Source organism: Alosa sapidissima, chromosome 19 (genome assembly GCF_018492685.1).
Source record: "Alosa sapidissima isolate fAloSap1 chromosome 19, fAloSap1.pri, whole genome shotgun sequence".
Taxonomy (NCBI): Eukaryota; Metazoa; Chordata; class Actinopteri; order Clupeiformes; family Clupeidae; genus Alosa; species Alosa sapidissima.
Window position 1 is genome coordinate 1,768,738 of NC_055975.1, and position 22,593 is coordinate 1,791,330.

Sequence of the window (22,593 nt, forward strand, 5' to 3'; positions counted from 1 at the left end):
GTAGGTTAGACTACTGCAATGCACTTTTTACTGGTCTTCCAAAGAAGCATATAAAGAAATTGGAACTCATATAGAATTCTGCTGCTAGACTTTTAAAGCAACACTAAAGAGTTTTTTGTACCTTAAAATAATGTTTCCAAAATTGTTTCAGTGGTTCATCAACTCGTAACAGGGTGAACGGCACTTCCGCTTTGCGGCCCTCTATCGGCTATAACCGCACTATGTAAGTTTGCCAGATCGGGTAGCGGATCTGTAGTTCGATGGAATGAGACATAAGAAACTACAAATTTGACTTGCACGATGTCGCAATACATCATACTTTCATAAAATCATGCAACATATTCTACCTTGTCTGTGGACATCGTTATTTGTAAAGCCGGAGCTGGATAAACAAATAAAAACAAAAAGTTCTTTGGTGTTGCTTTAACTAAGACCAAGAAAAGAGCGCACATCACCCCTATTTTAGCTGAACTGCACTGGCTCCCTGCTTCCTATATAATTGATTTTAAGGTTCTGTTAATTACTTAAAGCTTTGAATGGCATAGCACCTTCATATATCTTATCAACCACAAAGGAACCTGATCTTCCAATGTTAATCTAATGCTTCACAAAGCGGAGAAGCTGCTTTTATCCGTTGCACCGAAGCTATGGACCCTGCCTCTGTACATCAAACAGGCAAATTCTGTAAACATCTTTAACAGCTTTTACAGCTTATTATTATTATTATTATTATTATTATTATATTATTATATAGCATTAATCCAGCTTCAGGCTTTGTATTGAAATCATTTATTTTTTTATCTGAATGAAGGTTCAGTACAAGTAACCATAATGGAACCATAGAAGCTCATTCTCATTTACACCTTGCCATATGCTAAGTCTCACCAATTACCCTGTCCAGATTCTAAGGTCAGGCCAGGAAATAGTCTTGGGAATGAGAAAGAAAAATATGTGTCACATGCATTTAGGCCATGGCTGGTATTTTATCTTGGACTGAGGTTGGGGTCAGACTCAGGAAGGCAGACTCAGGAAGTGATGTATGGGTCTGTACATACTTGAACTTTTGACTCACGACAGGGTGCCTGTACAGCACGCTGCAGCATCTGCCATCATTAAGGAGAAACGGCCAGCGGAGAGTGGACAGGTAAGACAGAATAACTGGACATGGCGCTGGAAGCGCTGCGGGACAAATGGGCTCGGCCCATCCACGAGCTGAGCCCTCGGCCTGACGCTACTCCCTGTCCACCCTGCAAACAAGATATCAAGATGCTCTTTGACTGGGAATGTTAAGAAAACAAAGTGCCGTCCAACTGGAAGCAACAGGACTTGTTTTTTGGCTGCAGCAGATCAGTCTCTTGTGGGACGCAGCCCAGCATGAGTAGCAGAGGGGACTTTGATGACAGCCGGATTCATCATTTGGAAATTCCATACAAACACATGAAAAAATAAACCTCTTCATTGTGTAGTGGTATTCAGGTCAAGGAGTGCCTTATCAAAGTGCATTTAGAAGGGGAAGTTAGACAAATGAATGTTGCTTCAGACCCTGTGTGTGTGTGTGTGTGTGTGTGTGTGTGTGTGTGTTTGCTCAGCCTGCTGTTTCTTGGCTGTTTCTTGAAGCAAACATCTGCGTTTGGTGAGCGCGTCACGGAACAAAACATCAGCAGCGGGACTCTAAATGAGATTGATGTGATGAATGCTGCGGTACCGCTGCCAAGCAAGAAGTTTGGATGCCGCTATCGAGTAAACAGGACAAAGCAAACAGCATCAGTTTTCTAAAGAAGCCCAAACTTTCACATCTCTCACGTGCTGATATACGTCTTCACAGCATGATGAATTCAATTACTGCATTGACCCACGTGTTTTGTGATGAATGTTCTAAGTTAAGTTTTTTTTTTTTTTTATAATCCTGTAGGAAATTTCTACTCTGCATTTTACCCATCCGGGGTAGTGTACACAAACACACACGCAGCAGTGGGCAGTCTTTAATCCAGCAGTTGGGGGTTAGGTGCCTTGCTCAAGCATCCGTGGATGTGGGAGAGCGCTGTTCAATCACTTGTCCCACCCCCATTTTTCCTACCAGTTAGGGATCGAACCGGCCACACTTTGGTCACAAGTCCGATTCCCTTACCAGTAGGCGATGGATGCCCCACACTTGTATTCAGTTTCATAGACCATAAATGGTTACTAACCAAATATTTATATATCCACATATCCACAGTAATTCCAAATCTACCTAGCTAATGGATACCAAAAGTTCACATAGAGAAGTGATAGACTTATTCAAATAAATACAAATTGACCCACATCTTATATTTTAGCACATGCACGCCACAGAAGTGATAGACTACATGTTGTACATTGTAAGTGATTTATTGAATTTCTCTGCTGGTCTCTGCCTGATTTACAGATGGAGCTGCCCAGGCTGGCGGAGGAACAGCTGCACAGCCTGTTGCTGGAATGTGAGCTGGCCCTGAGCAGGACGCAGAGTCTGGGTACACACCGTCCGTCGTCCCGGGGATCGTCCGGCGCCGCCTCGGAGGTGGTGGGTGACTGGTTGCCCTCGCTTCCTTGCACACCCCGACTCTCTAGCGCCGCCCTGTCGGAGCTGCTCAGGGAGTTTGGGGTCACCTCGGCATCAGACACCCCCGTGGACACCACTATGCTCACCGAAGAGGAAGAAGGAAGATGAGAACCAGTGTGTGTGACGCTCCCTGTAATGTGCCTGTGATATGTTAGAAAGAATGTTACATTTAAATCTTTTAACTAGTTATGTAAAGAAGAAGAAAAGAAAGCATGTTTAAAATGCACCAAGACTAATATACTAGAACAAAGTACAGAGAAGTGATAGACCCTACAAACTTCATACACGCTTTCAGAAATCAAATTGACATTCTGTGGACCATTCACTACTTTCAAAACATCACCATTTGAGCTACTGTGTTCTGCAGACCTGTCACCTCTTGCAGAAACATGTCTAAGGTCAGGTTTAAAGATCCGATTTTAGCTACCCAAATATTTACACACCTTACAAATATGGTATCGGGAACTATTAGCAACTGATGGAGACATTCCAGGGAATACATCTTCAAGCATAGGGTGATGGGATCTGGGGGCCTAGCTGAAACACTTAGCTGGCTGTTGCAGCAGGAAGTCAGTTGTTAAGGTTACAGTTTGAAAAAGAGCATTCCACAGGTTCCATTGCCCCAAAGGCACGGCTGAAATCGGCCATAGCCCATTAAATTATAAGTCAAGTTTTAGTGTCATTTTTTCTTATCTTTCCAATGTGTCACTTTCAGAGTAGATTAAAAATGATTTAGTAAAACTCAAATTATTTCTTTGACTCTTTGTTCTCACAAGATGCTTAGTACAAGATTAAATCTTAGATGTTTAAAGACAAAACCAAAAAAAGAGCAAAAAGTATTTTCAACACCTCTTTATGGTCTGGCTGTCTAAGTAGTGCTCCCGTCAGCTGACTCCTGCACTTGAAAGGAAACTTAAAACTGTGACACACATAACGACTCGAGTATTATGTGGTGGGTGGTCTGCTCCAATGCACTCTCTTTTCTGAGGCCTTTTTATAGGACAATGGTTTAAAGGCTTTTCCCTCCTCTAGACTGAAACCACCGTCTATGTTTCTACCCAGCATTAAATCTGATTTAGTATGACCTCAGCCTGTTGGTTTTTTGTAGCTGTAACCATTTGTCTTGCAGCTGAACGACTCATAAAGATAAGTTAAGGAATGAAACAGGAAATCAAAGTGCATTAAATTATGATCTGAAGTACTCCCAAGATGATTGTTAGACATTCTCCTTTTACTCCCAAGATTGTTTTATTAGTATACTCAGTCATGCTTGGTGCACTTGAAACAGTTCTGTTTGGTAAATGATTTGTGAGGATTGAAAAAATATGTACATAAAATTATAATTTTAAAGCAAATATTATCCAAAATAGTTTCATATCCAAGCCATTCATATCCATTGTTCACCAAACATTTAACAAAACGTTTAACATTCATATCCATTGTTCACAAAACGTTGTCTCAAAAGATGGTTGCTCTCATGGTGGGCAGCAGTAGCAGTCTATACTGCACTGGGCTGTTGTGTTGATGTGGAGCAGCTTCTCGTGCAGATGTTTGACTGATGAGTCAATGGTCTAACTGCACATCTCTCAGGCCAAGCTGAGGTGGAGTCCCACCGTCAACCCCTCTGCAGGGCGCCGTGCAGGCCAAAACAACACTTCATGAACACTTATACTTTAGCAAGCTACAGTTGCAACACTGCTTCCCAACCTACTGAAGCAAACTAGTAACATATGTACATTATTGTTATACCAAGAAAAGTGGCATGTATTAGGCCAGTGGTTCTCAAACTTTTTCTGTCATTCTCCACTTTGGAGGTGGGGGATTTTCAAGCCCCACCTGACCCCATCACCCCAGGAAAATGGTATGTTCGCATTTTGGTTTCATGTTACATTTCCCATGTCGGTCTGCAGGATCTGATGTTGTTTTAATTCATGTAGGTCTGTTTATAACTCCTATGTTTGTGTGTGACTATTTTGTTAAATGTATCTTTGATAACCTTGTCAAAAAAGAAAGGCATTAATAAACACAGGCACAAAAAAAAACCCACCTGTCATGTCTCTATTCCCCACTAGTGGGGCCTGCCACACACTTGAGAACCACTGCATTAGTCCTACCCTTTCAGGCCTCACTTTATGTAGATGGATTCTACAGATGCTCAGATTGTAAACAAACTATTAAATGTTTTACAATTTACAAACCAAATTTGGTTTGGTTAACCAATTTGCTTAAAGTAAGAGTTGGGGTGGGATTGGTTAAGGTGATGTTCGGTATGCCTAATTGTATTTGTTAAATTTCAACATACCATCTGTAAAGTTTCTGTATATGGATTATTCAAGTAATGTGTGACCATATACATATATAACCAAATGTTTATTGCTTCTTTGTGAATAATACATAATAAAATACATTGATTGTATACTTTAGCTGTGTTCCTAAAAAAGATATGAAGGGTCAGTAAGAGCAACACTCTCAGTGTCTGGTGCAGTGTGCTGTGATTCCCTGCAGAATCTCTGGTTTATGAAATGTGTGTTGTGTTGTCCAAGTCCTCAGCACGCAGTGACACTGCTTCACCCGAACGGAAGTCAAAACTTTGAGGCGAGGGTGCACTGAGCCATTGCACATGGCACATTCTTCCGTTGTGCACTCTCATTGGGCAAAGACGTGGAGGTCTGTAGAATAACAGAAATCAGCGGCATGATTTTTATTTCAAACAGAGGGGCCTCTCTCTCTTTTTCTGTCTCTTTTGCGCTGTGAACATGTCTAAGTGACGGCTTGCTGTGTGCAAAGAGAAAGCCTGCGTGGGGGATCCAGGGCTCCCGAAACTTTTCCATGTTTTAATCCCAAACTTCCCACAGAAAATGGAATAACACTGTGAATTTGGAGGTGGGCAAGAGAGGTAGGGAGCTTTCAGGGCTCACCTATAATAGCTCTTATGATTTTTGTGACTGTGGGTGAGGGTTTTGTGTGACCATTTCTTTTGTTTCAACAGAGATGCTATGAGTGCATATTTTTGAGATTGAGAGGAAAAGGACCATGTCCTTGTTGAGCTTAATTCCATGTTCCTATTTTAGTTTTTTTTTTCCCTTAAGTTATAGGTTCCAGAGGGCACTGCCCTGTAATGGAGGCTTGTGATTTGCACGGGCATAATTATGATTTATGATGAGATATAACCCCTTGTTTGGTTTGTAATGTAAAGCTTTCATAGAGAAATTTTGTTCCCAATTATATATTCCTAGTGTATTGTCTGAGTTCATCTGAGTGTGCATTGTCTTGTGGAATAACTGAATATAAACGACAGCAAAACAACAGTTATGAATTTCTTTCTTGGAGTTGTTTATTGTTCCGTTGACATTACAAATTACATGGTATGAGTCAAAACAATCTTTTTTTGTGGGTAAAACTGGTACAAATTAAATATAAGCATCACTAATAGTACAAAAAGAAGAAAAAAACATGAAAAACACAAAACAAAAACAACCTCATGTCAGTGTGCAAACAGTTTATACAGACAGAAACACTTCCACATCAGGTAACGTTTCTTGATAAATTATTTAAATAGCATATATCTACACACATCAAATAACTTCTCAAAATAATTCATTACAATAACTTATTTACTTTAGAAAAGGCATCATCCGACATATAAAGCACAATATATTTATAAAAACTAGTCAATTCTTATGTTGGAAACTGTCTGCTACAAAAAATACTTTGTATTATATACAGGCTAAAAATATGACTACTACAGTAGCAATTACAAAGCCAACCACTGTATATATTGCAGCTCCAAGATATGTTTTTGGTTTCAATTATACATCACTGAGGTAATATTTGTACATTGTGTTCACTCAAATGCAGAGCATACTCAAACACACTAGTTATGAGTATAAAACTGTAGAATGGTTGTTGTAAGCAAAAACAAGAAGACACATTATATTACCTTATTGCAATTGGAAGGAGATAATACTGAATTCTAATTGAGCAGATTGGTGGATTTCCCTACTGTTTTCCAGTTTTAGTTAATGCCATCTTGTTAACCTCTTTGACAAAGGACAATGAGATGAGTAAGGATACTAGATGACAAAAAACATCTGAACCCTTTTACATCAGCAATCAACATATACAATAAATATGTAATTATATACACCGTTACAAAATGTGGTCCTTTTTCTTACACATACAAAATGCAGAAAGGTTCAACTTGTACTTCTCTTCTCCCTTTAAGTCTTCTTCCTTCCTCCTCTATCTCTATTCAAAATGCCCAGACAGCAAGTCATTTAGAAATGAAAAGCCCTGTTTTGGGCCGAATCTGAATCACAGACTCTCCGGGCGTTCTCTCCTGCTCTGTTAGTGTGTGTGTGTGTGTGCTACACACTTTCAAGGTCTATCTGCAGAAATCTTTCAATTTGCTAATCTTAGCATGACTCACTTTTCAGTTTTTAGTGGCCTTGAGATAGTACTTGGGTTCTACAACATGTAGGGTAAAACTAAGAAAGAATCCTTGTTCTGGTTTGCAATATAATTGTTCTTGCCAAAAAGTGTTTTGGTTCACTCTCATATGTATTACAATACTCTAAAAAGAGGGAATTTGACTAGAGCAGTCCAATTGATTGTGGTAGATATGTTCAGTTTGGTGGGGTCAAGTTAGTCTTTTTGAAAATAGTCCACAGCAGATCTGAGGATAACCTAAACAAAATAAAAACACATCCCTTTGGTATCGGTTGGTTGGAGAGGGAGGCTGGCTAGTTCAAAGAAGTTCAAAGACATGTTTTAGAACCCCCTTCTGTGCAATGCAGGGTTAAAAAGACCTTCCCCCCCCCCCCCCCTCCAGTAGAGTGGGGGGAGTTTGTGCCTCCCAAGGCACTACCTGCCAAGATGCAGGGGTTTCAGTATCTTCATCCAGCAGTCAACCGTCAGACATCTCTTAATCAAGTAACTTCAAAGCCACTCACCCCTCTCTTGGTCCAAAGGGAGGAGTGATAGATATATGGTCCAAAACATACATTACATGTTTAGATTTGTACATAAAGGCACATTCATGTGGAGGCGTCCATCTTGGTTGAATTATGAATCTGAAAATATAGGAAAAGAGTTTAGTGATACATTCTTCAGTACAGGCAAAGTGTATTTTCAATCTCAGTTTATGAAAGTACAGTATACGTGTCTTCTACCATTTCAAAATGGCTTACCTCTGCATTCGTATTTGAGGTCTGAGAAGTAAACCATCTCCTGAGAGAAGACAAAAAGACCTAGTCTTCCACCAGCATATGTCTTGTCATTGATGAATCCAGAATCAGCCATGATCTTCTTGCCTTCATACATGACCACTCTGAGAAGATAAAGAAGATAAGGTATGACATTAAATCACTAGCACACAATAGGATCGTGATATAGGATATATGGAGAGAATAAAAATCATGGTAAAATAAGCATATTATATCTGTATACCTGATGTGTCCGGTCTTGGGTCTGTGGGTCAGGTGCCATCTGTAGGCAGTGTAGTCCTTCCAGCCGATGTTCTTGGGGTCGTGCCACAGTGTGCGCACCTGCACATTAGACATTAGACAAAAATAGCATTAGAACCAAACCCTCATACCAATATGCTGTTTGTTCAGGCCTATGTCATTTCAGAGACTCATGCAGGGGTTTCATCTTCTCGTAAGAGTCACTCACCTGTCCAGGTGTGTCTCCGGTGTGCCACAGGGCGTTCCTCAGGTGCTCTCCTGGTCCAGTGGTGGAATTGACCACCTTGATGGACAGGCCGGAATATCCCTGTGCTTTGGTCGGATGGTGGGACCAGTAGGTCTGCGTAATCTGTTTCCACATCACCACGTAGAAGCGCGAGCTGGACTGGTAGCCGAAGACGAAGCCGGCATAGTCATCATCACGGTCGGTGTTGATGAAAAAGGTGCCACTGAAGTCCACAGCATTGAACTCATCAAATCCTAGAACATGATAAATAAAATGACTGATTACAACACAGTGTGATACTCAAATATGTTGTTCTTTGAGGGTAACTAATGATGTTTATATGTTGATTGATATATTCATCTTTTAGGAGAAAGGCTGTATAGATATGTCACTCACCAACTGCAATGCCAGGATCACAATTGACTGTCTGCACCAGCTCTTTGCCCTGGTGGCGAACCACCCAGTTGGGGTCGATCTGAGAGGTGCCCGTGGGGTCCAGTGGAACCATCTGGAACCTACGGAAATCTGTCTCACTGATGGCGAAGTTCTCAGGGCACACATCGTCAATGTCGAGCACATTGTCTTGGTCAAAGTCATCCTTACAAACATCTCCACGACCATCACCTAGTTTTTAAAGCACAGGGAAATAACGTGAGTTTATTTTGACAGGTTGATTTCTACAACTTCTACAAGCATGTCAATATAATAGAGATATGAAGTAACTATGGAGAAAAATAAAATGTCAACTCACCATCAGAATCAATCTGGTCAGGGTTGAATGCTAGTCTGCAGTTGTCCTTCTCATCTGGAATGCCGTCATTGTCGTCATCATGGTCACACGCGTCTCCCTTGCCATCTTTGTCATGGTCGGCCTGGTTGGCATTGGGAATGTAGGGGCAGTTGTCCAAGTTGTTCTGGTGACCGTCCTCATCAATGTCTTCATTGCTGTCACATTTATCCCCAACACGGTCTGAATCAGAGTCAGTCTGTGGGAGGAGGAGGGAAATGAATGAAACTCAATGTTTTCTCAGAGGATGACAATAAGGCTTCAGAGCTACCCACTCTTTCCGGCTACCACAGATTTTTTTCATTCACTGTCTGTACTGTATTCATGATGAGATTGTTTTCCCATGACTAAAAATTACACCAAAATTGCTTGGTCTTACACTTTTGGTCTTAGATTCTCTTTGTTTACAATGGTAATGGAGGACACTTACCTGGTCAGGGTTGTGTTCAAGAGGGCAGTTGTCACAATGGTCACCAACACCATCTCTGTCAGTGTCCCTCTGGTCAACATTGTACACGTAGGGGCAGTTGTCCTTCTCGTTCAGGATACCTGCATATCAGCATGAGCAAGCTGTTACCAACTGACCAGTGCTTGTTAATCCATCTAAGATTCACTACCTAACGGTGTGGTATTAGCTGATGTAGTATCTCACCATCGCCATCAATGTCAATAGCACAAGCATCTCCCTCTCCATTGTTGTCAGTGTCAATTTGATCTGTGTTGGGTTCATATGGGCAGTTGTCGCAGAGGTTACCAACATCATCTCGGTCATCATCGTACTGTGTTGGGTTGAAGACAAACTGGCAGTTGTCCTGTAATCCAGAGAGGTTTTGTTTAGTGTTAATATGTATTTGGTTACCATAACTCAGTAAGGCACAACATGCACTTTTGATCTTTTTGGCACCAACATCTTCCATTCTGGAACTGTTTATGTAGGAAAAACTATTCCCTCACATCAGATGCAGCTCTAAATTCACCCCTGGTTTCAGAATCTTGAAGCTTCTACCACTGAACTGGAATGCACAATCTGGCTCTGGGCTAGTGGGAGCTTGCATGCCTTAGTGTTTTCTTCAGAAATGTTCCAACATGTCAAAAGAATTATGGAGGTACAACCACAAACCCAAACCCCATTGCCTCTGGTGCTCATAACAAGACAGTTATGTTTCTGCTACTGGCTCATTCAGACACCTTCTTCACTCTCTCTTTCTCTCCCCTTAGTTTTCCTCTTTCTCATCCTATCTTCATAGAGTTTAGCATGCGTAGACAGGAAACCCCACATAGCCCAGAGGGTGGAGATATTTTGGGCTTCTGTTTTTCTGTGAACATCCACAGTCAAGTATATGTTTCTGTCTTACCCTATCATCAGGGATCCCATCATTGTCATCATCATCATCGCAAGCATCGCCAATCCCGTCTTTGTCGTAGTCTTCTTGGCCCGAGTTGGGAAGATTGGGGCAGTTGTCCTAAAAACAAGGCATGATTAGATCAATGGGTCTCTCCGCCTCAAACGTCCACCTCACTATGAGACAAAAGACACTGTGGAAATCGTACACCAAAGCGGGTGGTAGCTACCTTTTTGCAATGATAGGTGGCGTTGGCAACACAAAGGAGGTCACGGTTGGGCCAGCCATCCAGGTCAGAGTCCTCGCCGCAGATGTGCCCATTGCCGGCATAGCCAGGTTTGCACTCGCAGCGGTACATGGCGTCGGAGAAGATGCCCAGGTAGATGCAGCTGGCATGCTTGTTGCAGTCGTGGGTTCCGTCCTTGCAAGGGTTGCGTGGTAGACACACCTGTCAAGGCAATCAGAGGAAAGGTTAGGGGGCTTCTGGCTGGTTTGGGCGAACACATTGTTTTGTTACCCAATGCTGAATTAGTGTCTGTGAGTGAATGTTTTGAATCAGCGTGTTTTCTAGCAATAGCTGGTTTAAACTGGAATGCTCCAGGTCGTGTGTGTCTGGATGGAGAGCGCATACCTGCTTCTTGATAGTGGCCTCCTCCACACCCCTGCCATAGGGATGAGGTCCAGAGTAGCGTGCGGGGCATGGGAGGCAGTTGTACCCGGGCTCAGTGTTCTCACAACGGTGCACTCCATTGAGCACGAAGCAGGCATCAGGAACCAGTTTACACTGCAGGGGAACAGACAGATGGTCATGAAACAGGAAGGGAAACCCACAGAAACACTAAATGATTGAGAAAACGATTGATAATAATGTTAACAAATTTGGAGCCCAAGGGTACCTCATCAATATCCTTGCAGGTAATGCCATCTCCAGAGTAGCCTGGTGGGCATGCACCACACTTGAAGCTTCCATCAGCAAAACTGGTGCACTTAGTTCCAGCAAAGCAGGGACTGGACAGACAGCCATCTATGTGCAACCATAAAGAAATCAATGCATCAGTTAATGTTATCCTACAATAGATGAAGATACTAGTATAAACATGATTATACTATGTTATGTTGTGTAGTAATAGTGTAGGAATAGTAAGTTATATTAGTTATTATTACATAAAAGATCAGATCAATTATTGTAATGTAGTAAGGCTTGAAGTATTTACCGATGGGGCATTGCTCAATGTTGCACAGCTGTTCTTCCTTGGGTGTGCCCACGCAGTCCTTGCCACCGTACTTGGGAGCAGGGTCAGTGCAGAGACGCTGTCTGGTCTGGGATCCACCACCGCAGGTGACTGAGCAGGTGTCCCATGGGGACCAGGGGCCCCAGCCTCCATTGACTGGAAGAGACACAAAGAGAGATAGATAAGGTTAATCCTCTTTCCAAACAAACCTTTAGACACTTCTTTATACCAAGTAGGAGCCATTCTTCTAGTAAAGTTCTCTTAGTCTTCCGAAGGTCACTTCGGAACACAGTATATTTGAATAACTTACTCGGACACTGCACTTCCTTGCAGAGCTTGGTCTCACGGCCCTCTCCCTGGCACTCCTTGCCTCCCATCTGCGGGGTGGGGGAGTTGCAGAGACGGATGCGGGTGATGACGCCCTCTCCGCAGGTGACCGAGCAGGACGACCAAGGAGACCAATGGCTCCAGCCCCCATCCTGTCGGACTGTAAAACCAAAACCAAATGCTGTTACTATCAACCCCAATGGCACTCGTAATGTTATAATGATATAGCTATTATTCCTGCATTATACTGGGTTAATTAATATTAGTAGCACTAATGCATTGTTATTACTGTTACTATGACTGTAAATTGTACATTAAGTACATTTTAAACAAAATTGATATCCTATTGATATTACAAAGCATGCCTTACTCATAGAGAAAATTGCCCCTCGGGGATAAATAAAGTTTTTTTTTTTTAATTGAATTATTCAGTAAGATGCCCACTCTAGAAGGAATGAATTGCACACGTGTGGAGAGGAGGTTTGAGGTGCTACTCACAGCGCTTGTCGCACTCCTGCAGGAAGCAGTCACGGGTCTGTACAGATGAGCCCTCACAGCTGTTGGTGATGCGGTCGCAGGAGCGTCCACGGGTCTGGGTGCCCCTTCCGCAGGTGACGGAACACTGGGTCCACTCGGACCATGGGGACCAGCCTGCTCCTTCATGATCGACTGGTGAAACAACACAAGACAGCAACACATGAAAACCCCCTGAAAATTCATCTAATCATGAGATGTAGACAGATTCAAATCAGTGACCTCAAGTAGGTATTAAGTCACTTCATTAGATGCATTATGTATGTTTGAATCTTTTTTCTCACTGGCTCTTTTTCATAAACAATTGAGACTCATTTGTTTTTTCTATTAATGCTGGGTTACACACACATTTTAAGTTCACTTTTTTCTCTCTGTCATTACTTTTGCTTTGGATTGTGAAAGGAAGAAAGGAAGTGTGAGCTCACTTTCTCCGCAGCGGGGGCAGCACTGTCCCTCGGGCACGGTGGCATTCTGGCAGGGCACAAGTGGACAGGAGATCCTCCGGCATAAGGTGGCAGAGTTCTGCAGAGGCGGGAGACAGGAATGTGATGTATGAGAGGAAACATCTCTGGCTACAAACTGACTCTATCACTAGCAGCACTGAGAGAACTCATTATTCTTAACACAACAGAGAGCAGTTCTATCTATACATAACTGACATGTTTGGGAACTATTGTAATGACTTATTGCCGCAGAAAGAGACTGAGAGATTGTTCAGGCTGATTTTGGAACAATTTGTTGTGCCCTATTGCCATGACGACAGACTCTGATTGTTCTGTCTGACTGTGGAGGGTAAACCCCGCTGGTGTCAGGTCAGGACGAGCAGGTTAAGGGAAGGGCGTTCCAGAGAGATAAGAGAAGAGGTCATGCCGTATAGGAGAGAGAGTAGACGTACCGCAGGAAATGACAGGGTGGGAATCATATACACACAAACACACACACACTGTCATGCTGGTAATGGACATTTTCGGAAAACCACAGGCTCCCTTATAAAAACTCCTTTCAAATAGCCAGATGCCTGACACCTGGCCAGCCCATGCATAGAATGAGAAAGAGGGAGAGAGAGAGAGAGAGACCAGTCTCTTAGAACGCGCTGCACAAGCAAGCCTGTGTTTTGTCGTCCAAAAACAATAGCTACCTCTCCCCATTTTTCCCCCTGGGTGACTCATTTCTGCCCTGCTGCTTTGTCGAATCTCAGCCTTTCCGCTAATTAAAGCTGAATGGCTGACGAATGGCCAGATCCACTCTCGGTTCTCTTGGTTACCCTGCGTTGCTTCAAGAAGCTTCTTAAATGTGCCACCCCATTTGCACTTTATTACAGCTGCAGTATTTGTGTTCCATAGGGCCGAAGTGCCCTCCCTCTGTCCCACCCTCCCTCATTCTCTCTCTCTCTCTCCCTCCCTCCCTCCTTCCCATTTTCTCCCTCTCTCTCTCTCCATCTTTCTCTGTCTCGCCTGTCAATATAGTGACTGGTTTTCTCATAAAGGTTGTTTGGCATGGGCTGCCATCAAGAAAAGATGTTTGCGGTCAGGCGCTGGAGAGCAGAGAAGGACATGTGCTTACCTGACACGTGCACTCGGTGCAAGCGTCCACTGTCCACTCATCACGGTTATTATAGACGATGCCGTTGTGCAGGCAGACACCGCTGTGGATCTTCATTGTGCTCATGATAACCTCGTTGTCTTTAGTCTGAGAAAACAATGATGGACAAGACACATTAACTTATAGCTCAATGAGACTAGGAGCCAAACATCAGAACCCCAAGCACATTCTTCTTCCCCTGAGTTTTGCTGACAGTTTTGGTGGATGGTATTAGACCATAAAACCTTTTATCGAAAGACAAAGGGCTGTCATAAATTTATAACAACCACAGACAGCGAGAGAGAGAGAGGAAGAGGAAGAGGGGACAGATTGGAGGTGGGTTGAGGAAAGAAAGGAACAGTAAGAGAGTGGGGGAAAGAAATGTAGGCTGGCAGTTGGTTTCTTTACTCACCACTTCATGGAGCTCATTGGTCAGCTTCTTCACCATCAAGCCGAGTCCCTTTAGCTCATTAAACATGCTGTTCAGGTCGTCACAAGTGAAGCCACACACACCCTGGACTTCTACAGTGAGAGAGAGAGAGAGATTTCATCAGATAGATAGGTACTTTATCCTGGGGAAATATAGGAGCAGTCTTTTACAAGAAGTCTTTACAGACCATCTGAAGCACAATGAAATTAGTTTGAAGAGAGCAACTGCAGCGTGAAAACTCACCTTTGGTTTTGTGGCCAGTGTAGTCAGTGCGGATGGCTGGGCTTGACCCATTCACTGGATTGTCCAAAGTTATGACCTCTGACAAGGTGCCTGCAGGGAGAATCACTGGGATTAATATGATGCTCTGATTTGCTTCTGTGGGGTTTAAGACATGCTTCCATCACAGTTATTATCATTCAGTTGAATTACTGTGAAAGGGAAGACTGTCACAAGGTGATAATCAGCTAGGAGCTAATGAACACTTGAACACATGAACACTTACTCTGACTCTGGCATCCCATGTTGCGCAGGATGGCGTCAAGACTGGTTCTGAAAACGAATCGCACATTCTGGAGCACGCCCTGTAATGTGACAAATGACATCCTTAACTTACTGGGCAGAAATGAACGGATGACATGAGAAGTGTGTTGTGAATAACCGAAAGTAAATGAACAAAAAGGAGCATGAGCCTACCATAAATCTGTCTTTCACTGCTCCCTTCCCGATTCTCATCCTGGCGATATCAATGATCTCCTGGGCGAGGATTCTGTGGATGGACGCATCCAGCTCCGCAGTGTTGACCTCCTCGCAGCCCACAAACAACTGCGCCCGGTCTTCCTGCACGAAAAGGGTGATGTTCTTCCAGCCCCCGGTGGACAGATAGGCATCGTCGATGGACACCACCTGTTGCTTGTTCATGGTAGTGTATACCAGATCCAGGCTGTTTGCTTTGCCGTTTGAGATTATCTCAAAAATGGGTCCGGAGCCGTCTTTCTTTTCCACGACCAATATACTGCCTCTGGTCTTCTTGGCTTGCTTGAAGGTAGCCAAAAGAAGAAATCCCTTTTCTGTCTGAATGGAATCAATTATGTCCCTGAAGGAGATGTCGGGAACTGAGGGGATCAGGTTTGGGTTCAGAATCTTGTAAGCAGGACTGTTTGGATCTGGGCCCTTCACTAAGCTCACTCCATGGTGTTTGTTGGGCACATGGGCAAGTTCGAACAAATCATAGATGTTATTGTCATCTCGATTTTCTGTGAATCAAAGGAAAAAGGCGCCGTTCTTATCAAGACTGTCGCACACTGGTAATGTAATATCAAGTGGATCACTGCTTTAGGTTAAGGCAGGCTAAATCAATAAACATGTCTTTAAACAATTCTTACCTGCTGGCAACCTGACGCCCTCGCAGTTCCATAGCATCAACAATAAAAAGAGTGCGCTGAGCATCATTATGAGACGTTACACCTTTATGATCTGAGGGCATCAACAACATTATCACAGTTATTTCAATGTATGAACTCTTTATAAAAAATCTTCATAAAACCACTGCATAGCAACATAGTTTAAATAATATGTCCTTAAAATAACCCGTAGGCTATACTTACCTCTTCAATGATAAATCCTTTAAACTTGGAAACAACGGATCAAAATGTAAGAAATGAAAATAAAATCCTTCAATATGTTAGCGCAGTGCTCTCTTCAGTATCCGTCCTTCTCCTGATATCTCCGAATAAATATAATTACTTCACCAAAATAATATAGAAATAATAAATATTCAGCTATTGATTGTTCTTCTCGATGATGTTTTCAGCTTTGAGCTGTTCTAACTTCACTATCAATGCTGAGGACAACCCTCTATTTAAACGATCTTACAACATTCCTAAAGTCTGACTCCACCAATCAGAGGCTTGGAAAAGAAAGGGACGAACTTATCTTTTTACCTCACAGCGCGTCGAGTAATATCCGAGAACAAAAAATGCATTCCAGAGATTAATTTCCATCACCAGTGAAATATTTAATAGACACACGCATACCAGACCATAGTTATCAGGGGAAACTTGTACATGTTATAGATTATTTATGTTACTTCAAATAAGAGTAGGCTATTTGGTTAAGTTGCCAATGGTAACATAACATGAAATAAAATGCAAATTAGGAGCTATTTTAATGTTTGACAAATGTTTCTGTTTCCATAGTTGCTGAAATACGCATGTCTGTAAGTTTGTCAAAACTAAACTTTTAGTTTAGTCATGTCTTTATTCTTGTTTGTTTAACAGAAGGTGAATAGTAATGAATAATGTCCCGGGAATGTGTTGCTATTCATGAAATGTCCACCGGGAGCCGTTGTGAGTTTGGTCTTCTCGTTTGAGTCCCCAGCTCTTTATTCTGCTTCAGTAGGCCTATGAAGTAACGTCTGATCCCCACTGTCGCAATTCGCTTTCATTTTATTGCAGTAACGTTTTTAAATATCAGAGCTTGTGTAAGATTGAATTGAAAAATAACTTTGGGTGAATGAGGATGATCGGCTGAATAAGAACTAAGACTCTCAAGTAGCATAAACTTCTGCAAAACATATGCAAAACGTCTAATTGAGTTAATTAAAAGAGCTAAAGTGAAAGGGATAAGTCTTGTGAATTCTTTCTGAAATCCTTCGCCAGTTACACATTAAAACATAGGCCTGTGTCCTGTGTATTTTTTTGTTTATTTGTTTATTGATTTTTAATAATGTGCCATAGTAAAAAAAAATATTTGGGACCACCACTTTGTTGCATGCTTTGTTGCATTTGTTGCATAGTAAATTGTATAAATGTTGGAAAAATGTTTTGACCTTTGTCTGAGCTGCAGTGATGTGTGATATATGTAACCAGGTGAAAGGGGGTTTGGGATGAGTCATAGCCTGGGGCCATTCATGGATGTTACTTCCATGTTGGGAAACATGTTGCGCTCTGTCGTCCTGACGTGGTCAGATGCTCCCTCTCTCTATGAATTTTTCCCCTCCCCTTTTTCGTCTTCCCGGAAAAATTACTTTTACTAGTCCAGATGTTGCACTGACAAACCAGAGTTCCAAAAATAGTCGGATTTTCACAACTGCTCAGCTGTGTATGGATGGCGAAGGCAAGACCCCAAACAGCCTGCTTTGCCAGGAGGCAGTGAGTGACCACCAAAAATGATCCACTGGCAAATGCCAAGTCAAAGAGGATGTATCATGAGTCACTGTCCCAAGTCAAAGAACAGCCAGTACTGTACACTCATGACAAGACACAATGTTGACATAGCCACTTCTGATATTGACATTTTTAGATTTGGTCAGGCAGGCATTCTTTCAAAACTTTGTTTCCATCTACCATATTTAGTCATATATCTCAACAGTAATTGTAGCCCTTTGAGGAACAATTCAGCCATCTTGTGCATGGGAAAAGAACAAATCACCAAAGGAATAAGGACATATCAGTGTCAGGTGCCTCACTCTGAATCTTTTCCTAAGGCCCTATGCAGAATGGAATCCCACCCGCACCCGCCTGTATGCTACTGAGACCTATCTATCTATCTATCTATCTATCTATCTATCTATCTATCTATCTATCTATCTCTACCCCCTCACAATTAAACGTCTGTTCTATGAGGGCCCCCTGTCAGTGCAGGGGCCTTGCAATCATCCTAGATTCCCCCCACATTTTCTCCATACCACCACAGTACACTAGTGCTTGGGAGGAGACTCACAGGACTCTTCGCAGGTTTCTCTATTTCACCCTTAAATCCATGGCTATCTGATTAATCTTGTGGACAAATCATTGCCACTGGCATTACTCACGCAGTGTTTGAATTCAGTGTTTGCCTCACCCAAGTGTCCTACTGAGAGAACAACAGTCAGGCGTGTATGTGGAGTCAGCATATTTATATATACCGGTCTGTGTGTTCAGACAGTGTTTGAGGACTCCTCCTGAAGGCTTGAACACCCCAAGGGAGTGCACATGGATGTTGATTAATTAGAATCTTGACACATCTAGGTCAGACAAATGGGCTTGGGACCGTCCTGTGACAGGAGGTTTTAAAAACAGCGTTCTGCTATGTAGGTCTGGACTCCACACGTGCCTCTCAGGAGGGTCTTTGGGCTGGGAAGTGCTGTGATGGCAGGGAAGTGCTTGTTCATGTGCCTCTCGTCCATCATAAAAAGAAAAGAAAGAGAACCAAAAAAGAGACAAGAAAAAGTCCCCACATGATACTCATTTGACTTCTCTGTTATTCTCCCATCATGATCTTTTCTACCGGTTGCCAAACCCACCTTGTCCAACTAGGACAATATGCCTTTTTATAAACAAAGACCAATCATAAAGTTAAAACCAAAAAACAAGGTGATTAGCCAAGGTACTCCACAAGTGAATTTATTTATACTACTTGAATTCTGATTCAAATATAATGGTTATTAAAGGAATGCATATATTATTAATGTGAATGTGTATGATATAGGCATATATGTATATGTATATGTATGTATATGTATATGTATATGTATATGTATATGTATATGTATGTACAGTATCTGTATGGGCTTGAAAGCATGACATATTGAAATGGTACTCCTTGACTCAAAAGGACCCCATACGCATACATGGATTTTTTTTAATACTTATAAATAATATTTGATTGATGAACCTTACATTTTTCAGTAGCAAGAAGTGTGTAGATTTGAACAAAATCTTATTTGGAGCATTTATTGCTTAAAATACCCGATTTTGTTTACTGTGCTTAGTTTGGTACTGGGCTGGTGTGTTCCGCCCACTCACTTGGCCCATCAAGGTGCAATGAGGGACATTAAAATGTTGTGGTGAATTGGAAACCACATTCAGACTCATTTTTTATTCTTCCGAGACCCCTACCTCACTAGGTAATCAGCTCACTAGCTCAGATCAGTAGAGAACTACAGAAAACTTCTGTACTCCAGGGACAACAGATGTAAATTAGCCTTGTGGCTATAACCTGGCCCAATTAATGTATATATTGAGCATTGTCCCTGTCAAATAAACATACATACATAAATAAATAAATAAATAAATAAATAAATAAATAAAACGTTGGGGAGAAAACTCAAGAGTGAAACAAATAAACGTTAGGCAAAATAAAATTCCACTGGAGCTCCAAGCGGTACAGCACTGTTTACAGCTCTTCAAGTCACTGTGTCATCTTTGGTACAAATATAATTTAGATACCTTTATGGGGTGGGTGCATGCGTTTCTTTAGGGATCCGCCTCTGATAGAATCTTGGAAAATGTGCCCCCAGAACCCATTTTTGGGCTCCGGATGTGCCTTTCTTTGATGGAAACGATGGTATCCAGTTGGGCTGAAAGTGAGTCACTTGTTGGCCATGACTCTAAATGCACAACTCTCCCATGGCCTCCAGCTCTGACTCAGTCAGTGATTTATTGCTTTCAGTAGGTAGTCTTAGCTTGCTTTACTCTGTGAGTATGCAAGGACTAAAGAGTGATGTAGGGGAATGTTTGGGTAGGGCCCTTGAATTTACTGCATCAAGTGAGTGACACTGATTTGATAGGGCATCTCATAAAGAAGCTTGGAACTGGAACGTTAGCAGGTGGCAACCTCTCTCCCTCTCTCTTTCACTCTAACTCTCTACCCCTGAGGCTCAAAAAGGTTTGACTGCTAGTGTGTGTGTGTGTGTGTGTGTGTGATGAGTCAGTAAACAGCACATTAGCACTTTTTTGGCCACAGTGCCCTGCTGCCCTGCAGCTATACATTTGCATATTCTGAGCTGTTATGAGTCAAATGACGAGCTCCAGGCTCATCTGTCGTAGATGTGCACCCCAGGACAGGGAAAGTGTATTGATGAATGGTTGTGCAATTTATGGCTTCCTCTTTCGAGATGGCTTTCTGGGCTTAAAGCCATGGCTTTGTACTTAGAGTGCTTCTACGCCTGCCGTGACGACACACCTTGTCACAGGACGACCCAAGGGGAAAAAATGTTTTAAGTAAATACTTCCAGCGATCAGGCCTGGAAAAAACAGGAGTGCTTACATTTGGAGGTTCTCTGAACATAAATAAGAGGATCAAGCGAAACATTTCCTGCAGTCCTTCCATACATTCTTGTGCGAACACTCCCTCTCTCTCTCTCTCTCTCGTACACACACAGACACCCTGACATTCTCATACATACAGACAGACATGCTGACATACTAATACTCCCACTCCCACAGACGGCAAGAAAAGATTGCAATACAAACTCTGAAAGCCCATATGTGGAAACTGTTCATACACCTCAAATCCCTCCAAAAAATCTCACAGTTTGGAAACCACCAGCCATCATGGCTTAGCAATTTAATTTATTGGGGCTTTATTACTGGAACTGGAATCTTCATATCCCTGTTCCACCCCGAAAAATCTCCACAATGTGCAGATAATGGATTTGAACTGTTGGTCCTGGTACAGGGCCGATCATTAGTGAGTCACAGCCAAAGAGCCAACCTGAACGCATAGGAACAGCTGGTTGCTGTCTTCTCTGCTATGGTTGAGCAAAAGCAAGAACAAGCAGGGAGGTGTAGACCAGGCTGACCAGTGTGACCTCTCTTTCCATTAGACCGTAGAGGTTCCATAGCATGGGGCTGAGTACATGCTGTACACCTCCTGCAGCAAACCTTCACTGTGATTCACAGAAGAGAGAAAAAAGAAAAAGATTATAGATTATTATATATACACACACACACACACACACACACGCACGCACACACACACACACACACACACATACACACACACGCACACACACACACACACACACACACACACACACACACACACACACACACACACAAATGCACACACACACATACATACACACACTGGTTACAAAAGGTTAAACCACTCTGACTGCTCATTGCGCTGATTAACTTAGAGTTAAGTTTAAAGAGTTAAACACCATAAGTGGAGCAAAGCATCTCTGTGTACCAAGCAAAGCATGCTGGGCTCGTCACGGAGCCACGGCGACACGACTGAGCTACGGGCCTCTCTGCCTGAGAAGGGATGATAAATCGGAGACAGCTGACTCCTGGCCATTCCGGTAACTGATGTCAGTGTCTGATGATGTTGGACGGCTCTGCTCCTGCCTTACGAGGCCCGTCTCCACCTGGACATCGTGCACTGAACCTAAGTCATCCATGACACTCTCGCCACTGTTAGCCAGACACAACACTCTGGGCACACACATACACACACACCCAACAGGGGTACATCCAGCTTGGTTTATGACAGCTCACTTGACAGCTGACTCGACAGCAGAGCCAAGTGGTTCTTTGAGACGACTGCTTCTCACATAAGCAGGTAAAGAAGAGATGGATGTTGGCGGCGAAACGCTCGAGAGAGCCTGAGCGCGCCCATGAATGCCAGGTATGCTCCATTTCGAGCATTCCACAGGATGTCGACCTTAAAAGTAAGGGCTTTTAGGTACGTCGCTAAAGTGCCCCGAGCCTCACCGTAGCAACACATTAGCAGCACGTTGCGTGCAGTGGACAGCCACACAGGAGGATAATTGGTGACTTGTGAGATCCTGCTAAATTCCGACTCACATTAAGGTAGTATCTGTCAGGAAAGCTATCAGGCAGGCTGAGAGCATCACTGTCACGCTAACAAAACTAGCTGAAAAAAGTCATTAATCATCAGCTTAAACAGACATCCTGCATACTCCAACTCCAGAAAGGAGTGCGTAAGAGAGATAGAAAATTGGTGTGTGGATTATTTATTGTGAAAGAGCTCACTGAGTAATATAAATCAAAATATGACTTCACAAAGAAAGTGTTTTAGTGTTATGAAAAATAGCAGCAAATTGTAGTGATTGTACAAGTTCCCTGATTCCATAATACATTTTTTTTTCATGTCATTGCCATTTATGGGCAATGGCAGTAACAGAACATAGCACATATTTCACACCGCTGTGCATTGATGTAAGCTTGCGTCACATCCCGTGGGAAGTTTTGGCTCAAAGGAGAGGAAGTTTCCCCTCTTTCATCTGATTGGTCTATTGGGCTCCAGACCCTAAATGACGAGGCTTCATGGCTTCACAGTGGAATTTTCAGCGTTGA

The 22,593-nt window shown here is 42.6% G+C and overlaps 2 protein-coding genes across 5 annotated transcripts in view; one reads left to right on the top strand and one right to left on the bottom strand.

The window, feature by feature from the left end:
- Window positions 1–3,328, top strand: part of fsip1 (fibrous sheath interacting protein 1) — a 45,029-nt gene extending 41,701 nt beyond the window's left edge. For all 4 annotated transcript variants that reach the window (XM_042071952.1, XM_042071951.1, XM_042071950.1 and 1 more), the window contains exon 11: window positions 2,408–3,328. In XM_042071952.1, coding sequence (XP_041927886.1) covers window positions 2,408–2,689 — 282 coding nt within the window. In that variant the 3' untranslated portion in view covers window positions 2,690–3,328. The remainder of the gene's footprint in view (window positions 1–2,407) is intronic.
- A 2,562-nt stretch (window positions 3,329–5,890) lies between these two features.
- LOC121692911 (thrombospondin-1-like) lies at window positions 5,891–16,326 on the bottom strand. The gene is made up of 23 exons (XM_042071949.1): window positions 16,114–16,326; window positions 15,892–15,982; window positions 15,203–15,762; window positions 15,012–15,090; window positions 14,750–14,839; window positions 14,489–14,598; window positions 14,059–14,184; window positions 12,921–13,017; window positions 12,460–12,630; window positions 11,945–12,121; window positions 11,617–11,790; window positions 11,299–11,426; window positions 11,034–11,186; window positions 10,632–10,850; window positions 10,415–10,522; window positions 9,712–9,871; window positions 9,490–9,608; window positions 9,024–9,258; window positions 8,669–8,896; window positions 8,255–8,526; window positions 8,030–8,127; window positions 7,771–7,910; window positions 5,891–7,653 (listed from the first exon to the last, which is right to left on the bottom strand). Exons 2-23 carry the CDS (start codon window positions 15,956–15,958, stop codon window positions 7,646–7,648), a joined length of 3,519 nt encoding a protein of 1,172 aa, XP_041927883.1. The 5' UTR covers window positions 15,959–15,982; window positions 16,114–16,326; the 3' UTR covers window positions 5,891–7,645.
- Between the last annotated feature and the right edge of the window lie 6,267 nt (window positions 16,327–22,593).